The sequence below is a fragment of the Uranotaenia lowii genome, chromosome 3 (genome assembly GCF_029784155.1).
Source record: "Uranotaenia lowii strain MFRU-FL chromosome 3, ASM2978415v1, whole genome shotgun sequence".
In the NCBI taxonomy this organism is placed as follows: Eukaryota; Metazoa; Arthropoda; class Insecta; order Diptera; family Culicidae; genus Uranotaenia; species Uranotaenia lowii.
Genome location: NC_073693.1, coordinates 109,415,702 through 109,437,234, shown reverse-complemented (window position 1 = coordinate 109,437,234; position 21,533 = coordinate 109,415,702). Strand labels below are relative to the sequence as shown.

At 34.1% G+C, this 21,533-nt stretch overlaps 1 protein-coding gene across 1 annotated transcript in view; it reads left to right on the top strand.

Moving 5' to 3' along the window:
• Positions 1–2,404: 2,404 nt before the first annotated feature.
• Positions 2,405–21,533, top strand: part of LOC129750825 (eukaryotic translation initiation factor 5B-like) — a 205,171-nt gene continuing 186,042 nt past the window's right edge. The window contains exon 1 of the mRNA XM_055745905.1: positions 2,405–2,480. Within this exon, the coding sequence (XP_055601880.1) occupies positions 2,446–2,480 (35 nt within the window). The 5' untranslated portion in view covers positions 2,405–2,445. The remainder of the gene's footprint in view (positions 2,481–21,533) is intronic.

Genomic DNA, 21,533 nt, shown 5'->3' with positions numbered 1-21,533 from the left:
CAATTAAACTATCAATTTTTAAAATATGAGGCATTTGAAAGAGTCTCATTTTCTTTTTGTCTTATATCAATCATAATAATGTTTGCAACTGTAAGGCTAAATCAAGCCTTAGTCAATTGATTGCTAAGTAATTTTTCAGAAATTTTCAACAACTAGATGAGCATTCTTGCTAATATCATATTATTTTTTTGGAAACACATTTTAACATCTTTGAACGTTTTCATTTTCAAGATTTTAAGTTCAGGCGTGATTTTGTCAAAGCCGAACAAAATTAAATTTTTAATTTTTGATTTCTCGTATATTCCCATACCAAATGTTTGGGAAAATATAAACAAAAATTTATTGTCTTCTGGAAAATTGTACCTAAGTTTATAACCTTCAAATCAATTAAGTTTTAGGATAACTACGATTGATTAAAATTATTGTTTCTATACTGTATAGAATAGTCATATTCAGGATTAGTTTTAAATATTTTTAATTATTTCTTAAGGTTTACCTTAACTTATGGAACTTGAATCTTCCTAACCTTAGCTAGTATTTGCACTGAGTACAACAAAGCCCAAACTAAACCGGGAGGAAGATCGTTGACAATAGTGGTGCATAGATGCTGATGGGTTTGTGTTGACTAACAATTTAAATATACATAAACATCCACGTATGTTTTTTTAGTTTCTGCTGTATAAACTCGAACATGGGACCACTGAATGAATGACTGACTGGCTACTGACAGTCACATTTAGTGCGAAACGGCGCATAGAGTGAGGGATTTGATTGAGGAAGAAATGTGGGGCGGCAAGTCATTCATTTGCCGGCCGGTAAATTTTGTTGTCATTGTTGGAACCCAGTACAATCGAGCCGAGCTTAAATTGGATCTGGGTCATTCTCATTGGGAGGAAGTTGATTTTTTTGTACCCAAAACCATTCGTTTTAAAGTTAGTGCGACTATCATGCATAGCATGGAGGAAATCAAATTTTTGTTCATTTGTGGGTTGAAAAACTTTCAATAAATTATTTTAAAAAAACACCTCAAGGCAGTGTTTGATGTCCAACATTTTTTAATATTTTCACTTGCCAAGAGCATTTAATTTTACCTTCACCTCAAGTTTGAACTGTTCACCAAAAAAAGGAAAAACTTCAAATTATTGATCACAAGACTGAGAATTAAAATTTCAATTTTTTATCATATATTATTTATGCACTTATACCTCCTTGCCTCCAAGGGCCTCATATCTCATCTCTCAGAAAATTGAAGAAACTGTACTACCTGCATACCTGCCGATGGTAAATAATTTCGCTGGAATCACCATGACAGAAATAAAATCCCTCCGATTTGATTGCTGTCCTTCCGAACAATGGAGCTAGGCCACCCGAATTCAACTTCGTCAACTCTCGTTATTTGCTGATGGATCAGGGTAATAAATTATTGCCGAAACTCCGCACAATAAGGTATTTCCTGAGAGTTGACTCGTAGCCTTAGGAACTTAAAAAAAAGAAGTAAAATCAAATACAAAAATGATAAAGGGCATTAAATTTGCAGTGCGGCTGGTTGTCGTACTATAATGATACAGAAAACAATAGGATCTTAAGTTTTCTTCAAAATGAAACGTGTCACCAGAGGAATAAATTGTGGAGAAAAATCAAAAGGCAAATTCTCACCCATCGGTTGACGTTTGCTGGTCATCATAATAAGACTTCCAAACAGACAGACAAGTGCCGTCGTAATGGTGGAATTGTTTCGTCACACGAGGAAAAAAATGACAGTTGAGGTCTGCCGTCAGTGGCGGTTGTCCGTCTTTGATCTCGGCGCCGTGATTCAATTCATTTAATCGCCTTAACGCTTCTTTTGTTGCGGTTAATTTTCGATTGAATATAATGGGTATCGCTGGGGGCGTTTGTTAGATAAGATAGAGGATTTTTTTTCGATGGTTACGCTTTTGTTAAGGTTTCTCAAGATTTTCTGTAATTTCCAAAAGCTTGAAGTTCTTTAAATTTCTTTGAATAATAAAGGAAGAAATATACGTTCCTCTAGGTGGTGTCTTAAGTCCAATATTGTTAGTGTAATATTATAATTAATTTCAATCAATGTTGTTATTACTTTCTTTCTGTGACTTAAACCTACTTAAGCTTGAAGCTTTCACATACTTTTTGATCGGGTTTACGGCCAGTTGACCAATTTTATAGAATTTTAATAACTGATCAATGAAGGCTGGGAATGGATCGAAAAAAAAATCAATGTTAACAAGAATTTCTATACCAGTTCATTTTTTTGATTATAAAAGCCAGAATAGAAAGTCTAAGTTGGTTAGAGTTTACGTCTACTCTTTTTGATTTTTTCCTCAATTTCAACCATTCACCTTCAGAATTTTCATAATAATATGTCTTTTTTACATTTTACTTTTTCAGTATTCCGGTATCCGAATTGGTCCTGTTGTCAAACGAGATGTCATGAAAGCCTCGACGATGCTGGAGCATGAAAACCAGTAAGTATTCGTTCATTTTTAATACTAAATATTTTGGTCTGAAAGGACTCAAATCTGATCCTCAGAACCTGTGTTCGAAAAAATACGTATCTAAATTCTTACACTCATTTTTCTAATAACGCCAGCTCTTTCAGTTGAGAAGTGAAATTTGATTTTGATCCAAACCAAACCAAATTTCTTAACTCATAGATCTGATCTTATATATAAAAATAGGAGCCTTTTCTATATAACACCATCACGGATAACACTTTTACATATTCTAACAAAAAATTAGGATCTTCTTGAAAATGACGAGACGACTCTGGAATACTGAATTTTATAGAAATCGGTAGGCATACAGCTGAGTCACCACAACAGCGCGAACGAGTAAATTCACGTCACAAAATTTAATTTTTCGCAAAAATTTTTAAGTGGAATATGCTCCTAAAGCTGTCATGGTCCTCCAGATGGTCGGATTTTCACTTATCGAACACAATCTTTTTTTTAAATTCATAATTTAAAAATCTAAATTATATACAAGGATTTTTGCTGAAACGTTCGCAAACCAGGTTTTAGGAATCATTCGATCATACACAACTCTCTTTTTATTTCATCTGAAATTGCTACAAAATAACTAAATGAATTATGAAATTTCAGTTTTGGGTCAACTCATAAACTTTGCACGTTATCTAGTCAATTTGGATTTGGTGGCCTACAATTCTTCAAAATTAAAAAAAAAGTACTTTTTTTTAAACAAACAGAACTCGGGAAATTAAATTATTTAAAAAAAATTGCCTTAAAATATCTTAAAAATGTTGAAACCCTTTCCATTTTTTTTCAGAAAGAAAAAAAAGTCACCCATGATACTTCCCTAGTAATTTCAACATATGATTCATCAATCAGTTGTTATGCAAGTGCGAGTCGAAAAAAGAAAAAAGTTGGAAAAAGTTAGAGAAAGATACTCCTAATTTAAGATTGAACAAGCTGGAATAATAAGATATCTCTTTTAAAAGTGTACATAAAATTTAAGGCTTTAAAGAATGGTTCAGAATAGCTAGAAATTTCGTGACGTGAATTCTGTTCACAACCTCGTTTTTTTTTTTTTTTTTTTTTTTTTTTTTTTTTTTTTTTTTTTTTTTTTTTTTTTTTTTTTTTTTTGTAGCGGCCCACCACACTCCCCCACACCAAAAGGCTCAATTGAGCCCCCTGGTAATGGACGCTACTGTTCTCAGCACGTCTGGTAGCAAAACAAAGAAACTTCAACGCGAACAAAATTTTAATCATGCTGAGAACACAAAAGTTTATTATTTACTGCGAGGAAATGTATGCTATAATTAAACAAGATTACGATAAGGATCTCAATGGAAGAAAATTTCCTTTAAAGAGATCCATTTCTTTTTTTTAATAATGTTAACTAATTAAATATTATGCTAGATTTACTTAAGTTTACTTATTAATAGTTAAAAATACGACAAAAGAAAACTACGATGCTACAAAAACAAACAAAATTTGATTAAAAAAAACTGGTTGTTGATCGACTTTTTTAACGATTCAATTTTTCTTTTAATAACTGTACTACTTTGACTTTAAACATGGAACGGTTGTTGATGGTCTTTATTTCAGTAGGTAAAGCGTTGTATATTGTAGGTCCTATAAAAGAAATTCTTTTTTGCCCTAAAGATGTCATGGATCGGCTTCGTTGCAAGTAATTATTTTGACGGGTATTGTGGGTTCTTAATCCCGTAGTAAAATTTAGGTTTTGGTTATTGCTACTCGAGTGTATATTATCATGAACATATATAACGGTTTGCAAATTACAGAGTTCGGTTATTGGAAGAATGTTGTGCGTTCCCAGAGAGTATAGCTGTTGGGTTGGAAAAAGCAGGGGTAGTCTGAAGATGTTTTTCAAACATCTATTCTGTAGGGTCTGAAGTTTTTGAAGATGTGACAAGGAGGCTCTTCCCCATATCAAAATAAGATAGTTTAGATGAGACTGAATAAATGCATAGTAAAACTTTAAAAGAACATGTTGGGGCACTAAGTTTCTTAATTTCCACAAAACACCGCAAAGAGGAGAAATTTTTTTTACTAGGTTCTCTGTGTGACAACTCCAAGAAAGTGTTTCATCCAAGAAAATTCCTAAGTACTTGAAGTAATGAACTCTCTCAATAACAATTCCATCCATAATTGGGTCATTATTTGATAGTATTTTTTTATGTGAAGAACGAAACAACATATATTTGGTTTTTGAATAGTTTAGAGAAAGCAAGTTGCATTTAAAATATTTTGATAGTAACTTCAAATCATTTTCAATTTGTTGAGTTATAACATTCGTTGATGCAGCTGAATAAAAAATAGCTGTATCATCAGCAAATAATCGAGCTGTGCCTTTCAGTGGTAAATTACAAAGATCGTTTACATACAAAAGAAAAAGTAACGGACCAATGTTGCTTCCTTGGGGTACACCAATATCAATGTTTCTCAAATCGCTTCTAGTATTTTCGATCGCTACGAATTGTTTCCTTTCCGATAAATAACTGCGAAGGATGTTGTTAGCAGCACCTCTTATTCCGTATTCATTCAATTTGGACAATAATATGTCGTGGTTTAGTGTGTCAAAGGCTTTTTTAAGATCCAAGAACAAAGCACCAACGATATTCTTTGAATCAATTTTTGAAATAATAGAATCAACTAACTCTGTGATAGCAATTAGCGTACTCGATCCAGGTCTGAAACCGTACTGCAATTTGTACAGTATATTTTCCTGATTTAAGAAATTTTCAATTCTATTCATTAGAAGTTTTTCAAAAACTTTGCTAAAAACACTTAAGGTTGAAATTGGACGGTAATTATTTACGTCATGTGGATCACCTGCCTTAAAAATGGGAATAACTTTTGCAACTTTAAGACAATCCGGATAAACTCCTGTCTCTAACATGTGATTAAAATATTGCATGAGTATACCAGAGAAAATTTCGTTGTTATTTTTTAACGCATCTACAGGAAATCCATCAGGTCCACGACTCTTTTTATTTTTAAGAGATAGAATTACTAGTCGAACCTCGTTGACACTAGCTGGACGTAAAAATATTGTATTTTGTACACTATTAATATGCGACAAAGGATCACTGCCGGGATCAGATGGGATTTCATTAGCTAGTTTTTTCCCAATCGTAGAAAAATGTTTGTTAAATTTTTCACAAATCTCAGAATTGTTTGTTGTTACGCCTTCTTCATCAGAAAGATTTATTGGAGCGGTGATTTTATTTTTACCAAGGAGTGTATTTATGTTTTTCCAAAGCTTTGAATGTGGAGTATTGTTTAACAATCGCTCGTAATATTGTTTTTTACATTCTTGTTTTTTAAAGTTTAGCTTTTTGTTTATATGATTCAACATTTCTTTGAGTTGGACATTATCGGGATGTCGTTTACAACGTTTCAAATGGTTATTTTTTATTCTAATCAGTGTCCAAAGGTCTAGTGACATCCATGGACAATAATTGCCTTTTAGTTTTACCTTTTTATTGAGTGTTTTAGTAGACATTGAGAGAAAACGGTTGTAAGTTGTTGTAATGTGCTGTAGGCCATCATTAACATTTTCTGGTAGTTGAATATTATTTAGATAATTTCGAAACAAATCGTTAAGTTTGGAATGATCAATAATTTCTTTCTTCAGAATTGTTTCCTTCTTATCACATAACAATTTTAGGGATGTAACAATTTGTAAATGGTCACTTACATCTGTAAAAATAGTATCGTTTTTAAGTCGGTCTATGTCAATCTGCTTCGAAATAACGTGGTCAAGGATATTTTTAGTTTTTGGTCTTGTTGGAAAAGTATTTGTGCAAGCATAACCGAAAGATTCTAAAATTGATTTATATTTCATCACAGTGTTTAAATTAACTAAATTCACGGGGATATTAAAGTCACCAACAATAAGACTCGAATGGTTAACAGGAACAGATGCTAATAAGGATTCAATTTCATCACAAAACAGGTTAAACGAGAACGCTGGTGGTCTATAAATACCATGAACACTGAAAATTTGACCACTCAGACATATTTCAACACTTATTCTATGAAAACCCTCAACAACTTTGTTTTCAATTTCTTTAAATTTCAAATTCGTTTTAATATACATCACTAAGCCTCCATATGGTTGATCACGACATGAAAATATTGAGGTGTATCCTGGAATGTTATAAATATTACAATTATCTTTGACAAGCCAAGTTTCAGAAATGACAATAACATCAATACAATTATTTAATTGATGAATAGTTTGTAGCACAGAATCAAATTTACATAAACTATTCATACTGCAAATATTCCACTGCAAAATTCTTAAATTACCCAAATCATTAGCACAAGTACTTAAATTAAATTCATCTATATTTTCATAATATTTATTAATTAAACTATCCATTAAATTATCTTTATACTAAGGTTAAACACTTACAATTTTATTTTTGAATTTTATTTACTTTATCCTGAATCAGCATTGTTCCTTTTACGTTTTGGTGACGGAGTTTCTTTTGGAAGTGTGGAACTGCTCTTTCCCTGTTGAATAACGTGTTTGCTCATGAAACGACTCAAATCTAGTTTTGTTTTTATAATCTTAGGTTTAGAAATGTCAGTTTGTTTGATAAGAATGGCACCACCCCTACCAGGCCAAATATATTTAACTCCCAGTAAATCTTGGTACTCGCGTAGTTCATTTAAGATTTCTATAGATAAAGGCGTAAGCTCATCTCTAACTGTGACGTTTAAAGGTTTTCCGTTTACTAAAAATGATGGATCCACTAAGGTAGAAGCAAGTTTTCCAAAACTTCGTTTCTTGCTAAAAATTTCTTCCTTAATAAGTGTATCTTTTAGAAATACTTTGATTGGTGGGAAATAATCGTTTGATTTATTTGAAGAAAACAATCTGACAGCGTTTTCAATGTGCTCAATTTTTAATTCATAGCCGAAAGACCCACAAATTTTACGGACCAAATCTAGGGTGTTCTCGCCACTTTTAAAAGGCACCCCAAAAATCATCATGTTTTTCGAAATAGTTTCTTTATTAAAACGGTCCAGGTTAATTTCTAATTTTTGAACTTGATCCGTAAGTTTAGAATGTTTAGATTTGAGACCAGATACTTCTGTTTCTAGAGCATCATTACGGGATTTTAAATCTTCGAAGTCTGTCTGAATTTCGTCAAATTTCGAAGATAAAAACTCCTGTGACGCCTCTATTGCAGACGTAACTGATCTCATATCCGTTTTGATAGAATTCATCTCATTGGAGACAACATTGTGAACAGTCTGCTCTATTTTCATGTTTATGCTTTCTATAATTGTTTCATGATCTTTACGCAACGATATTATTTTGGCATAAATGCACGCGCAATTCGAATCGCAAAAGAATTGTTGTGCCTTCATTTTTCGAGCGGCACTGCCAATCAAATTTTTACAACGCAAATGGACACTTTTAAAACAATACGAACATGTAATGATTTTATCAAGATTGTTTTCCACATTTTTGCATTCAGTACAAATTACTTCATCATCCCCGTCCATGTTCGTCAGACCAAAATAAAATACAGCTACAAAAGATTAAAAAAAGAAACAAAACTTGTTTGGATACCTCACAATCAAAACTTAAATTAAAACTGATATGACTTTTATCAATGTTATATTATTTACAAGGAAAAAAAGTATGCGATAAAATGAATAAATAGATAAATAAAATAAATAAGTGGCGAAATTAAAATAGTTCAAGCTGCAAAATACTAAGGACAGCACAGGACAAAGACACGTAAAAGGATAAACAGTTTAAAAAAATAACTCAGTATCAAAATATAATATGTGAAACAAAAATTATGCGGAATCAAATAAAAATATTAAGGACTAATTAATTGGAACATATTAAAATCAGTTTCAGAGAATAAGAATAATAAAAAATTATTGAGAAAAGAAAGAGAAAAATCTGTCGATAATTTTTAACATTGCTTTCCAAAAGAAACGATTTCCAAGTTTATACAGTACATTTCACGGCAATCAATCAAAGTACTAGTGACAAGTCACCAATAACCAGCAAGCGCTGATGTTGTGTGCTACTGACGGAAGCAAAAAACTCTTTCGGTCATCTACTCGTGTGTGCTGGCTGCGTTTGCCTAATCTTCACCGCTAGCGATCGAGATTCACTAACAAGCTAGCAAGTGCAAGAAACACAACCCTTTGAAGTGCGCAAATAACAGAGTCACACACTTTCGCTCTACTCGAGTGTTCCGATGTTGGCTAAAAGCTACACCGCTCAGCGACGAGATTCACTAACTGCTGAACAAGTGATAGAACCACAACCGTTTGGGCCAATGGGCCGTTTTTTTAATTGATTAACCGAAACAAAGCGGTGATCGCAGCAGATACGATTGGAGTACCTGCTTCGTCAAACGATTTGCTGCTGTTGCGGAATAATTTTGGAAACGTTTGTTAAGGATAGGAATGAAATATTCACTTTACTCACCAATCTAGAGACAAGTGATACTTGATCAACAGCTCACCTCACAATAGCTTTTCTGTTGTTCTTTTTTCGGCGTCAAGAAAAACTGAGTTTTTACACTTATCAGCTGATAACGGCACATAAATTTAGTACGTGATTGCACATTAAACACTTAATAACGCCACTATGATGTATCACAGATTTAAAAGAAAGTATTTTCAATAAAATTATCAACTTAATGCGAGATTACGAAAACAAGACGTGCGATCAAAAACCAGTGCTACCAGAAAAAAAAGCCGTTTGACCGTTTACCGTTTTGATTGAACTGATTGAATTCACGTCAAAACTTTAACAAGATATAGCTTTGTTTGTTGTTATTAAATCAGAAAGCTTCTTATATCGAATTGTGGGTAGTTAATTCGTTTACAACTTGTTCTAGATATCACTATTCCATTGCCTCAGAGAGAACAGAAAATTTAGTTGATATAAACTGAAGTCAAAAATTATCAACTCTATCGTGAATTCACGTCAAAAAAGTTCTCGATCACAACTCAAACACATTCAATTTTATAGTGACCAAATCATACTCATTTTCAAGTAAATTTGCTACTTCTTTTTTCATTGTACAGTAAATTGGTTGACCTCAAGATTGATAACAGCTCAGAATAGTCCGGAAAAGTGAATTCACGTCACGGTGCAATAAGTCAAATGGGATTTTGGAGTAAAACAATATAATATTAAATGTTTAAATTGTATCTTTTTCCCGCAACTTAAAAACTGCAGTCTATTTTCGCTAGAAATTATTTCGTAGAACACACCTTTATTACAGTGTTTTTGTAAATTCCCTACCGTGTTGCCAGTTAATTTTATAACTTATTCTGAGTTGATAATAATAAAAATTCGAAGTTTTTATCTTTTTGCAAAAATGTTTTGTTAGAAATCATTCTTGAAATTATTTTTTAATTAGTTTTGGGTGTTTTGCAAGTCCTTATAAAATTATTTAAATTTTTATCAATACGTCAAATTCAAATTTCAAGTTTAAAAATGGAAGTTGAAACTTCAGCTTCGGACTGCATTACTAAGAATAATAATCCTATTTTCTTGAATTATTTTTTTCTGTTTTCGTAACTTTATAAAAACTTGGTTTTCCAATCGTTGTATAAAATCTCAAATTAGAACTCTGCCTGTTTTGCGTCCAAAGTAATTAAATTGTGCAAAAATGTATGTTTTACTTGTATGGAATTCCCTTCCTCTTCCCGTCAAATATAGATTTCGAATTAACATAGAAGCATTTTTCGTAACTAAAAAGCTGCAAAGACAAATGATGCAGCCTTTGTTTGCTTCATTAGTCTTCAATTATGCGATAAAATATATAAAAAAAAGCCTGGCTCTTTCTCTCGTTTCCCCTCTGAAAGAAGGGATAGATGCCTTGTATGAACATAAAAGAAATAAATGATGGCCTTATTTTCCTTTCTATCTTCCCTCTGTATGGATGATGAGGTCCCAAATCATCATAGAAATATTTTAAGTAACTTAATACCCTTTCATGCTAAATTGCTTGTTTTTGCTTGATTAGGTATAGTTTTCCTAAGAAAAACGGATTGGAGCTTCCCTCCTCCTTTCTCATCTACCCATTATTAGGAATGAAGGGTCTAAAACAGTCCTAGATACATTTCTCGTATCCAATAACTTTCCAATACCCAATTTCTTTAAAATAAGTTATTAAAATCAATATACAAATATTTCTCGTACTCAAATTCCCTCACACGCCATATTTGGTTCCATTTTCTTGATCACCTTTCGAGTTATGTAAAAAATTGTATGAGAGCCTCCCTTCCTCTTTCCGTTTCCTCTATGAAAGAATGGAGGGAGGGGAAAAAACGAACATAGAATCATTGCTCGTTTTCAAGTATTTACCATCCCATTGCAAATTTGGTTCATTTGCTCTATTAGTTCTCTAGTTATGCATGAAAATATATGAACCTCCCCTCTACCCATCTCCCTGTAGAATTATCAAATCTACAAAGTGGATCTCAAATCAACAAAGAAATGTTTCTGGTACCCAAATACCCTCCTATGTCAGGTGCCAAAATTTATATAAGGGAGAAATTCTGCAAGTGTATTGTTCGGGATGCGAGCTCCCTTTTACAATAATTGGAGAGTTGTTGTATGGGAGCCTCCGCTTTCCCGAATCGGAGGACTCTGAAACTATTACAGAAACCATCACCGGTCCTGGGAACGGTCATAAATATATCAAATTTCACATTGATCGGTTTAGTAGTTTCAGAGTTTATAGGGAACAGATGGACAAATATTTATACAGATTCAACCATAAAAAAACATGGCAATAATTTTAAATTTTGTTTCCGAATTCTTTTAATTTGCATGATTGCAAGACATGCCTGTAGCATTTTTTGCACAAGTTTGTTTGCTTTCTTTCTTGGACAAAAGTTTTTCAAAGCATAATGGAATGTTTGAATCGTTTCTCTACTAAAGAACGTTCAACAGGATTGTCAGAAAGTTTTTATGCTAATTTGCACTGATTTTTCAGAAAGCAACCATCCCTTTGCATTATCTCTGCAGGGGCTAGTTGTGACCTGTAAATTGTAATTTCAAATTTTTTTCTTAACAAAACTGTCCAATAATTTAATAGTACGTGTTTTCAGTTAACTCAGAGATATTCCGTAGAATATTATCGTTGATTATTATCGTGATTATTAGACAGGCATTTCAGACAGGCAAAATCACCAAAGAAAATTTGGAAAATCAAAACTTTAATTTTGATGAAAAATTTAGAAATGCATTTTTTTTCAATAATTTGATTCTTCACCCCAAAAATGTTTGTCATTAAGGGGATGAATAGGGTCTAACACTTTCAAAAAATCGATTTTTTTATTTTTTTTTCTTATTGTAAACCATTTCAAGGATGTTGTGTCAAATTTTCAAGTCAATCGAAGCAAAACTGTAGAAATTATAGGCCTTTATCTCCTGTTAGCTAATACTGCAAGAGAGAGAGCGTTTTTCTCGAAAGCACATTTTTAAAGTCAGTGGACATCGTCATTTGAAAACGACTTCACCGATTCTTTTCAAATTTGGAACATATTTTCTACATATAAAATACCAAACCCCAACGATTTTCTTTTTTATTTTACTTTGGAAAGATTCTACAGATAAAAAATGGCGAATTTTTTCGTGAAAAATCGTAGTTTTTACTTCAAACAGCCACAAAAATTAAAAAAAAAATTTTTAAGTGAAATAAAATCTTTGGGGTCCAGTAAAACATCTATTGAAAATATTTTGCTCAGATTTTTTGACTTCTGATGATTCTGTGCCAAGATACAGTGTCCACCGCAAATCCTGTTTTCCAAAAGGCATTCTCGATAGTGCTCCGTCACCGGCTCAATTTTCAATATTTTTCTACAAAAAAATAATTAAATGTTCTTTTAACAATGCTTTGTATAATGCAAAAAATTTGAATACATTTGTTTGAACGATAGCTCTAAAAAAAATCGTAAATATGGTGTTTTTTTACCCGTTAGACCCTACTCCCTCCTTAACGTATTTCGTACGACTGATCTGTTTGGTGAATTTATGACTCATGATCCTCGATATCCCTGAACGGTGAAATATCCATTAGCAGGTTTAAGCATCCCGAGAGCAAACAACATGTTCTGATGTCGTCGCTCAAAAACAGTGGCAATTTTATTACTTTTCAGAAGTAGATATCTGTCGGCTTTGGGAATCCATGAAATTAAATTTTACGCCACGTTGGACTTGCCTGGCGAGCCATAAATTTCAAGTGCAGCAATTTAACTCCTATTTAACTTCCAGCCACCCCCGCTTTTGGCTGCATTACTTATTATCGAATCCTTTGTTGTTTTCTCGTAGTGGTAGCTGGTAGCTAACTAGTAATCACAGGGGTTTAGCATGGAGATTAATGGGTGCTACTTGAGATGGATTTTTTCGGAAGCCACTTGCAATTTTTATGACTCCATATGAACAGTGCATGTACCTTTCAGTACTTTGTTCGGTCGTGTCGTTGTTGATGCACTTTTGATTTCCAACCTTGTTGTTGTTATTTTTACTTGCAAACCCTGTTTTCGGGCTCTCGACCGTATGCGTCGATTTATAATACCGAGCTCGTTAAATTTACAGCAAAAAGTATAGGAACCCAGGGCCAAACTCGAAATCCGTAATATGTAGGCTGTCAAGTTGCGGTGAGCTGCAATGATAAGTGCAGTTTTATGGCTGAGCAGCAGAATTGTTTTTTTTCTTAGCCTGCCTACACTGCACTTCGTCGAGAGGGATGCTTTGCGAGAGTGTATCTATAGGTACTGATCGCTCACCGGATGTTGAAGCTTTACGACTTGTGTTGTCTGTTTTATGGCAGCTTTGTTGATGTTGATTTTGTTTTTTTTTTCTGCGCCCTAGCTAGCCGGTTGCTGCTGAGAATTTCTGCGGGAAGAAAATTCCCCGTTTCTCCGAGGAAAAACCAGTTGCTGCGAATTGTTATCATTTTGCGGTAGTTGCACGCCATCATCATCGGTCCCGGTATTTAATTGGCCCGCAGGCGCAAAAACTCGCCGATGCAATCAAGGTTAACGAGTTTTGGTGGACTGGAAATCTCAACCAAGTGCCTACCAACCTTTTCGGAGATGAATTAATTCGGTGCGCGAAACAACATTCCCCCGGTTCACAGGCTGCTCATAGCAACCCGTCACTGATCAGGATCTTATTAGGTTTGGTACATGAACATGTTGGGAACAAATTGGAGAATGACAAAATATTTTGGTAAAGCCAAAAAGTTATGGGCCTGAACTGAGGTTTCTAATTAAAGAAAATCAGATTATTCTTTCTTTAAAAGTCTCTTTTTCAAGGCGACCGTCAAAAACGGTAGAAAAATTTTAAAAGCAGCCTCGTTCTTCAAAGTCGATTTTTTACAACAAATTTTTTTTGCGAGACAACAACAGATTTCGACGTTTTATGCATTTTTAATTCATTTGGCATTAAAATTAAAATTTCAATTTTTCCTGTTTCCTTTGGTTCAAGTCCGATCGAGCTGAAATTTTGCACAGGTCAATTTTTTGGCCAAATCTACTAAATCTATATGGCCGGTTTTTTTTTTAAATTCAATCGTGAAATAAGGAAAGAGATCAAAGTAACATGAAATGTTAAACATAAGAGAATAGAGTTAATAGAGAAGATTAAATTAAAAGTGAGGAGACTAATAAACAAGACGTAAGATAAGAAAATGAGTAGCACAGAATAAACAGAAAAGAAAAATATCGAGAAAAAAATAGACCGAAAAAAGCAGCAAAATTAACAAAAGTTAAATTCAATAATTCTTTACAAGAATTTATACAGTTAGGAAACTATAACAACATAAACTGAATAAACAAACAGATGCAAAAGGATCAAAGCGATTAAAATGTGTCGTGCATTAATAAAAAAAATCATTATGAAAAAAAGAGATCTGTTCAAAAGGCATATCATAAAAAGCCGTTTCCACCAAAACAGTTTGGAAAACGGAAAATATGTTATGAGAAAACGATAAAAAAATAATAAGAAGAAAGCCGAGCCGAATAGAGAAGAGATAACTATCGAACTTAGTGATCTGAAATAATAATGACAAAAATTACTAAAAAATAATGGAGAGTGCCAAAAATTGCAGATATGACCAAAAACTAAAACAAGAAAATTGTTAAATGCAACTAAAACATGACTAAAAAAAGGTTAAAAATTACTAAAAATTGTCGAAAATTGACTTAAAATTACTTGATAAATCAATGATAATAATGTTTTTTTTATGTAGTAATAAGTGAAAAAAAGACCAGAAAAAACCGTTCGATTCTAGCAACACAATATGTTCGGGCGTGTTGCCAAAACCGAGCGGCTGTTGTTTTTAGAAAAATAAAATATTATAAAAAGAGAGTAAAGAAATGAGAAGAATAGGATAAACATATGAATAATTCAATAAAAAAATAAAGAAAAAAGGCAAAAATGACACAACAGCCAGAGATTAAATTTTATGATGCATTTATGATTAATCTCTTCATAAAGTTAAATCTTTGGTTTAAAAAACAAAAACACGTCACCATAGCTTCGGTGGTAGTCCATTATCAGACTATCGACCGTACCGATTTGCATCCAAATTCTATCAGGAGAGCATATCAAAACAATAACTTATACATTTCTCAAGATGATATTTAAATCTTATCCAATTACGTTTTTGTACTCATAGTTTTCGATTTGAAGTTTCTTCAATCTGGGCTTTATCTAAATTAGGTCGACTTACTTTAATGGGAATGATTTAATTTTCAACGATCAAAAATCTTTTTCAGATTGTTATAAAATTTTATAATTATATCTTATTTTGATATACATGCAACTTTTTATGAAAAAACGGACATCGAAGTCAACGGTCCAACCCGGATTACATACAATGACTTTCGCCCAACAAATTTACTACATTGAATCTTTATCTTAGAAACCAACAATTGAGAAGCATAAGGCCGCGCTTTAGCGAAAAATGCGGGTTATTGACATTCCACTAGAAAAAATTCTATATTTATGTAAAATTTTGTTCTACTCTATATCAAACTATACCATCTGATTGAGATATAATCTGGTTATGAGAATGTCAAAAACTGCTATAACTTATTTTGAAATATTTTGAGATAGTTTAACATCCTACGAGTACTACATTAAAACTTATTTTGACAGGAAAAATTGAATATCAAAATGTCTCATCTTGATATAAATTTGTTTTTCTTTTCTGATCGGTAACCCAGGTTGTTTCGAAACGCGATGATAACAAACTGCGAAGCAAAATCCATTGATACAGTACCGTTCATAATTGTATAGAAAATGGAAGCAAGCGCACTGTCACTTCGACTTTGAACTTCCATAACTTTTTACTCTGATGATAGTTTTTGATCAAATTTACTGCGTTAGATAGATCAACTATCACACTATTATCACACAAAATTTGAGCTCTCTCGAGTTTGTGTGGCCTGAGAAACAGTAATTTTACGAAAATCGGACTTTTTGGACTTTTCTCATTCAAACTGCAATATTTCTGAAACTACGCTACATTTTTTATTGAAATTTTGCACAGTGATTGTTGAATTATAAAACTAGCATGTCTGAAGTTTTCGAAAAGTTCTATCGATGAGATCAAAAGTTACGCGAGGTGCAATATTTCAGGCATGAACCTTGAATTGCGATTTCTATAGAATTTTGGACGAATGTTTTCATAGGAAAATCATATTCTCTGTTTAACAACCAGTTAATTTATTTCAACCGAAAAATCACAACAATATCGCGAGATTCTGATTTCAAAACTCAAATGGACCATTTATTCCATTTTTTCTTTTCTCCATTGCATTTGCCAGACATTTTTTGTCTGATTGGTGGAGGAAATGATATTGTTCTCATAAATCGTCCAAAATTCTATAGAAATCGCATTTCAAGGTTCATGCCTGAAATATTGCACCTCGCGTAACTTTTGATCTCATCGATAAAACTTTTCGAAAACTTCAGACATGCTAGTTTTATAATTCAACAATCACTGTGCAAAATTTCAATAAAAAATGTAGCGTAGTTTCAGAGATATTGCAGTTTGAATGAGAAAAGTCTAAAAAGCCCGATTTTCGTAAAATTACTGTTTCTCAGGCCACATAAATTCGAGAGAGCTCAAATTTTGTGTGATAATAGTGTGATAGTTGATCTATCTAACGCAAAAAATTTGATCTAAAAATATAATCAGAGTAAAAAGTTATGGAAGTTCAAAGTCGAAGTGACAGTGCGCTTGCTTCCAATTTCTATACAATTATGAACGGTACTGTAGATTCGTTCTGAATTTTTTGTTCGTTCGTACTGTAAGTTTCCGCTTGTGGGGCGAACCACACTTGGCCCACTAATGTGTGGTGGTAGATGCAACTCTATCTGTATCTACCACTTCATAGTAGTTGGCTCGTGCAGAACAAAAATTTGGTATGTCATGATAATGCTTCTAACTAAAACTCAACTCATCATTTTCATCATCGAAAGATTTTTTCTAACTTTCTATTCGTCTATAAAATTTCATTAATTAATAACAAGGACAAAGAAAAATATGAAAAAAAAAATATTTTAAAATAGAAACTTTGAAAAAGTGGAATAGAGAAAAAATGATAATCGAAAAAAAAAAACATTTTCCTAAAAAAGTACCAAAAATTAAACGAAATATGGAGATGAATAAAAGTAAACAGACGAAAACAAAATCGAAAAGAGAAAAGATTAGTAAGAAAAGTAAGCGAAATAAAAATGTGAACGTAGTATAGAATCAAAAGAATGAACGAAAGAGAATGATAAGATTGAGATAAACATGTGTATAACTAAACGTAAAAAGAGGATGAAAAGTAAAAAAAGGAGATACCTAGTGCAAAACATAAACGAGAAAACAAGATAAGAGCAAAATTGAATTGGAAAACATCGGTAAAAGATACAATAGACAGATTTCACGCCAAATCGACACGTAGTTGGCATGACCCTAAAACGTATTTTAAGTTCTGAATGTGTATAAAAACATAAAAATAAAGGTGGCCCAAGATACCCCACAAAATGTGGCCCACGATTCCCCACAAGCTATGATTTGCAAATTGGTTGCGTTTGTGTGACTTATTGATGGTTCATCAAAAATTCCTTTTCCACGTGAAAGAACATGACAAAACTAAGATCATAAGCGTATGAGCACATGTTTGTTATGAACTTTAGGCTCCCTTATTTTTATTCGACTTATTCATCAAATTCTGAGATGGCATTTTTTTTAGGGAATTTGAGTTTTAATTTTTAAATGCATTTTCTCAGTGTAGGATTTCGAAAAAATCCTTTTTTTTTTATTGAATCATTTTTTTCCAAAACTCTCCAAAACTACCCGTTTTAAAATTTCATCAAAATCTGAGATTGCGTTTTTGGAAAACTGAGTTTTAGTTTTAAAAATGCATTTTTCTCAGTGTATGATATTAACATATTTTTTGTCAATTTTTTTTTCAAAAATTCAGTCATTTTTGTCAGGGTCATGCCAGGTACTGTGTCGAGTTGGCCCGAAATCCGTCAATAATGAAAAGTAAGAAAAATGTTTTTCATCAAAGAAAATAAGTTATAATGACTAATAGTAAGTGTTGTAAAGAAATATTTCAAGTGAGTAAAGAAGATGCAAAGTGTAATAAACATTGTAAAAAAATGTAAATATAAAAAACTGTAGAAAACAGACTATGATAGATAATTAAACAGTAAACAAGAGGATAAAGGAAAAAACATGATCGAGAAAAAGATAAAAGCAAGATCAAAAGAGAATCAGATGATGGAGAAAGAGTTGTACATAAAGGGTGCTACGGTCAAAATTTGGTCAATATCAACTTGACGTGTTTCTTTCAATTTTGCATTTATAAAACCTGAACACCCCTCATTTTGAAGGTGTGTGTGTAGATTGTTGCTCCTATTTTTATTTTGGAATTCACTCTTCAGTTGTCAAAGTGCCGTCCAAGGAAGAAGAGCAGCGTATCCAAATTTTGATCGCGCATCGCGAAAATCCGAGCTACTCGCACGCGAAGCTGGCAAAATCGCTAAAAGTTGCCAAATCAACCGTTACAAATGTAATCAAAGGAAGTCTGGATAGGGGGGGAATCGAAAACCGGAAGCCGCTGAGACGACAAAGAGAGTTTCCGGTAGTTTCAAGAGAAACCCTAACCTCTCTCTCCGAGATAACGCAAATAAGCTGGATGTATCGTCTACAACCGTGCATCGAGCCAAAAAACGAGCCGGACTATCGACTTACAAGAAGGTAGTGACTCCAAATCGCGATGAAAAACAAAATACGATGGTCAAAGCGCGATCCCGGAGGCTGTACACGACGATGCTGACGAAGTTTGACTGCGTGGTAATGGACGACGAAACCTACGTCAAAGCCGACTACAAACAGCTTCCGGGACAGGAGTTTTATACGGCAAAAGGAAGGGGAAAGGTAGCCAATATTTTTTCAAGCACATGAAACTGTCAAAGTTCGCTAAGATATATCTGGTTTGGCAAGCCATCTGTACCTGTGGCTTGAAAAGCAGCATTTTCATAGCTTCCGGGACTGTCAACCAATGAATTTACGTGAAAGAGTGTTCGAATAAACGTCCACTGCCTTTCCTGAAGAAACACGGTCGTTCCGTACTGTTTTGGCCGGATTTGGCATCTTGCCATTACGGTAAAAAGGCCATGGAGTGGTACGCCGCCAACAACGTGCAGGTGGTTCCCAAGGACAAGAACCCTCCCAACACGCCAGAGCTCCGCCCAATAGAGAAATACTGGGCTATTGTCAAGCGGAACCTGAAGAAGACCAAAAAAACTGCGAAGGACGAGCAGGCAAACTGGCTTTCTGCGGCGAAGAAGGTGGACAAGGTGGCTGGACAAAATCTGATGGCAGGGTGTTCGGATCTTTTTGAGAGATACACTTTTATTTGCAGCGACTTGTTATTTTAATGCGGCTCAAACTAGAATTACAATTTCTGTTAGTTAACAGTTGGTAAATAGTTGAAAATATACTCACTAATTTAGTGTTTTCTTCACCTCGTGCAAAGCGATAAATTATTTATACGAGTTGTTTTTGCTCCTTTATAGCCTGAACAGATAGATAATATTAAATATAATTCAACTCTCATTAAAGATAATCTAACTTACGATTTTTCTGTTGGTAATATTCAAATAACTATAAACGGAACTTGTAACAAACTGTATATTAGTAATTTTAATAAATCGAAAACCACCACGCAGCTAACACGTTTCGAAATTATTGATGTGACGTTTTCCTATTCTCATTTTCTAAATAAAACTAGCTCTGTCTTGACTTGGTAGACTGGTTATCGAGGATCATTACCCAGTGGTGTTGACAACTCCCCAACCCGTAACTCCTGGTTCGGTTCCACCCGGTGGTCCAGAGTTTCCGCAACAGATTTCCAACACCGCCAGATTCGTCACCGCTCGCCTATGCGTTCCACCATTGGTTCTCACCATCGCTTGTCGGATTTGTCCATCTGCACCTGGTATCACCTGCTCGACGATTCCTCGAATCCATTTCTTCCGGTTGGAATCATTCACGATGAAAACTAAGTCGTCCTTCTGGATCGGTTTGGTTTTCTCAAACCACTTTGTTCGACAGTTGATGGTTGGCAAGTACTCCTTGTACCACCTCTTCCACATCTCGTTTGCTAGATACTGCGATCTTTTGTACGTATTACGCAGAGCATTTGCGAAACTCACAGACTCGTCTACATCATAATCTTCAGCTTTGACTACACCGCGCATGAAGTGGTTTGGCGTCAGAGGGCCGTCTTCTACAGCGTAGGGCGACTCCTGTGGCATGTATGTCAATGGGCGACAGTTAATCATATCAACCGCTTCTGCCAATGTTGTGAGAAGAATCTCGTCATCGAGCTTTCGACCATCGTCTAATGCTTTCATAGCTTCTTTCAGGGAACGAACCATACGCTCCCATATGCCCCCCATATGGGGCGTACCAGGAGGATTAAAATGCCACACTGTTTTTGAGCTGTTTACCTTCTCCGCACACGACAAATTGATATCTTCTTTGATTTCATTCAGCACTCTATTTGCCCCACGAAAATTGGTTCCGTTGTCCGAGAAGAACTCATCAGGAACTCCATGTTTGCACATAAAGCGTCGGAGAGCCATAAGGCACGATTTACTGTCCAAACTATGTACAACCTCCACATGTATTGCACGAACTGCCAAACAAGTGAACAATGATATCCACCGTTTTTCCTTGCGACGGCCTACTGTGACTTCGATTGGTCCTAAATAGTCCACACCCACTGCACTGAATGGTCGTAAACTCGGTCTTGTTCGTTGTTCGGGTAGTGGTGCCATCTGTGGAGCTTTTGGTTTACAGCGATACACCCTGCACCAATTGCAATTTTGCATTACCTGTAATATTTCAGCTCGAAGGTTCGGTATATAAAATTGTTTTCGTAGTTCACTGTATACTGTCTCTCTGTGCGAGTGACCCAGTTTGGAATGAATGTTGAGAATCAACAATTGGGTAATTTTGTTTCGTTTTGGCAAAATTATAGGGTAGCGAAAATCAAAAGGTAGATTATCGGAATTCAATCGTCCTCCCATACGTAGGACACCTGCTTCATCGAGAAATGGATTTAATTTGTAGAGACAACTTGATTTTACGATATGGTTTTGTTGGTTATCTTTCTTAGAATTTGCTTTTATCAAAATTTTCATTTCATCAGGAAATGCTTCTTTCTGTGCTATTTTCCAGATGATATTTTCCGCTTGCTGAAACTCAGTTTTGTGTAAAGGCTGCTGTATAACCTTCATCTCACATTTTATCAGTTTGCATAGTGTGTCGTTTGCTTTCAGCGTGAATATGGGTTCGCCGTCAGCTTTTCTTTTACAATTGTTTACATATCGACAAACTAAAGCCAAAACTCTTACCAATTTTGTCCAGCGAGAGATATTTTCCACACCGATCAAAGGTTCCGTGAAAACGATATCGTGATGCAACAGCGCTGGCCGCAGTTCAACTGTTGTGT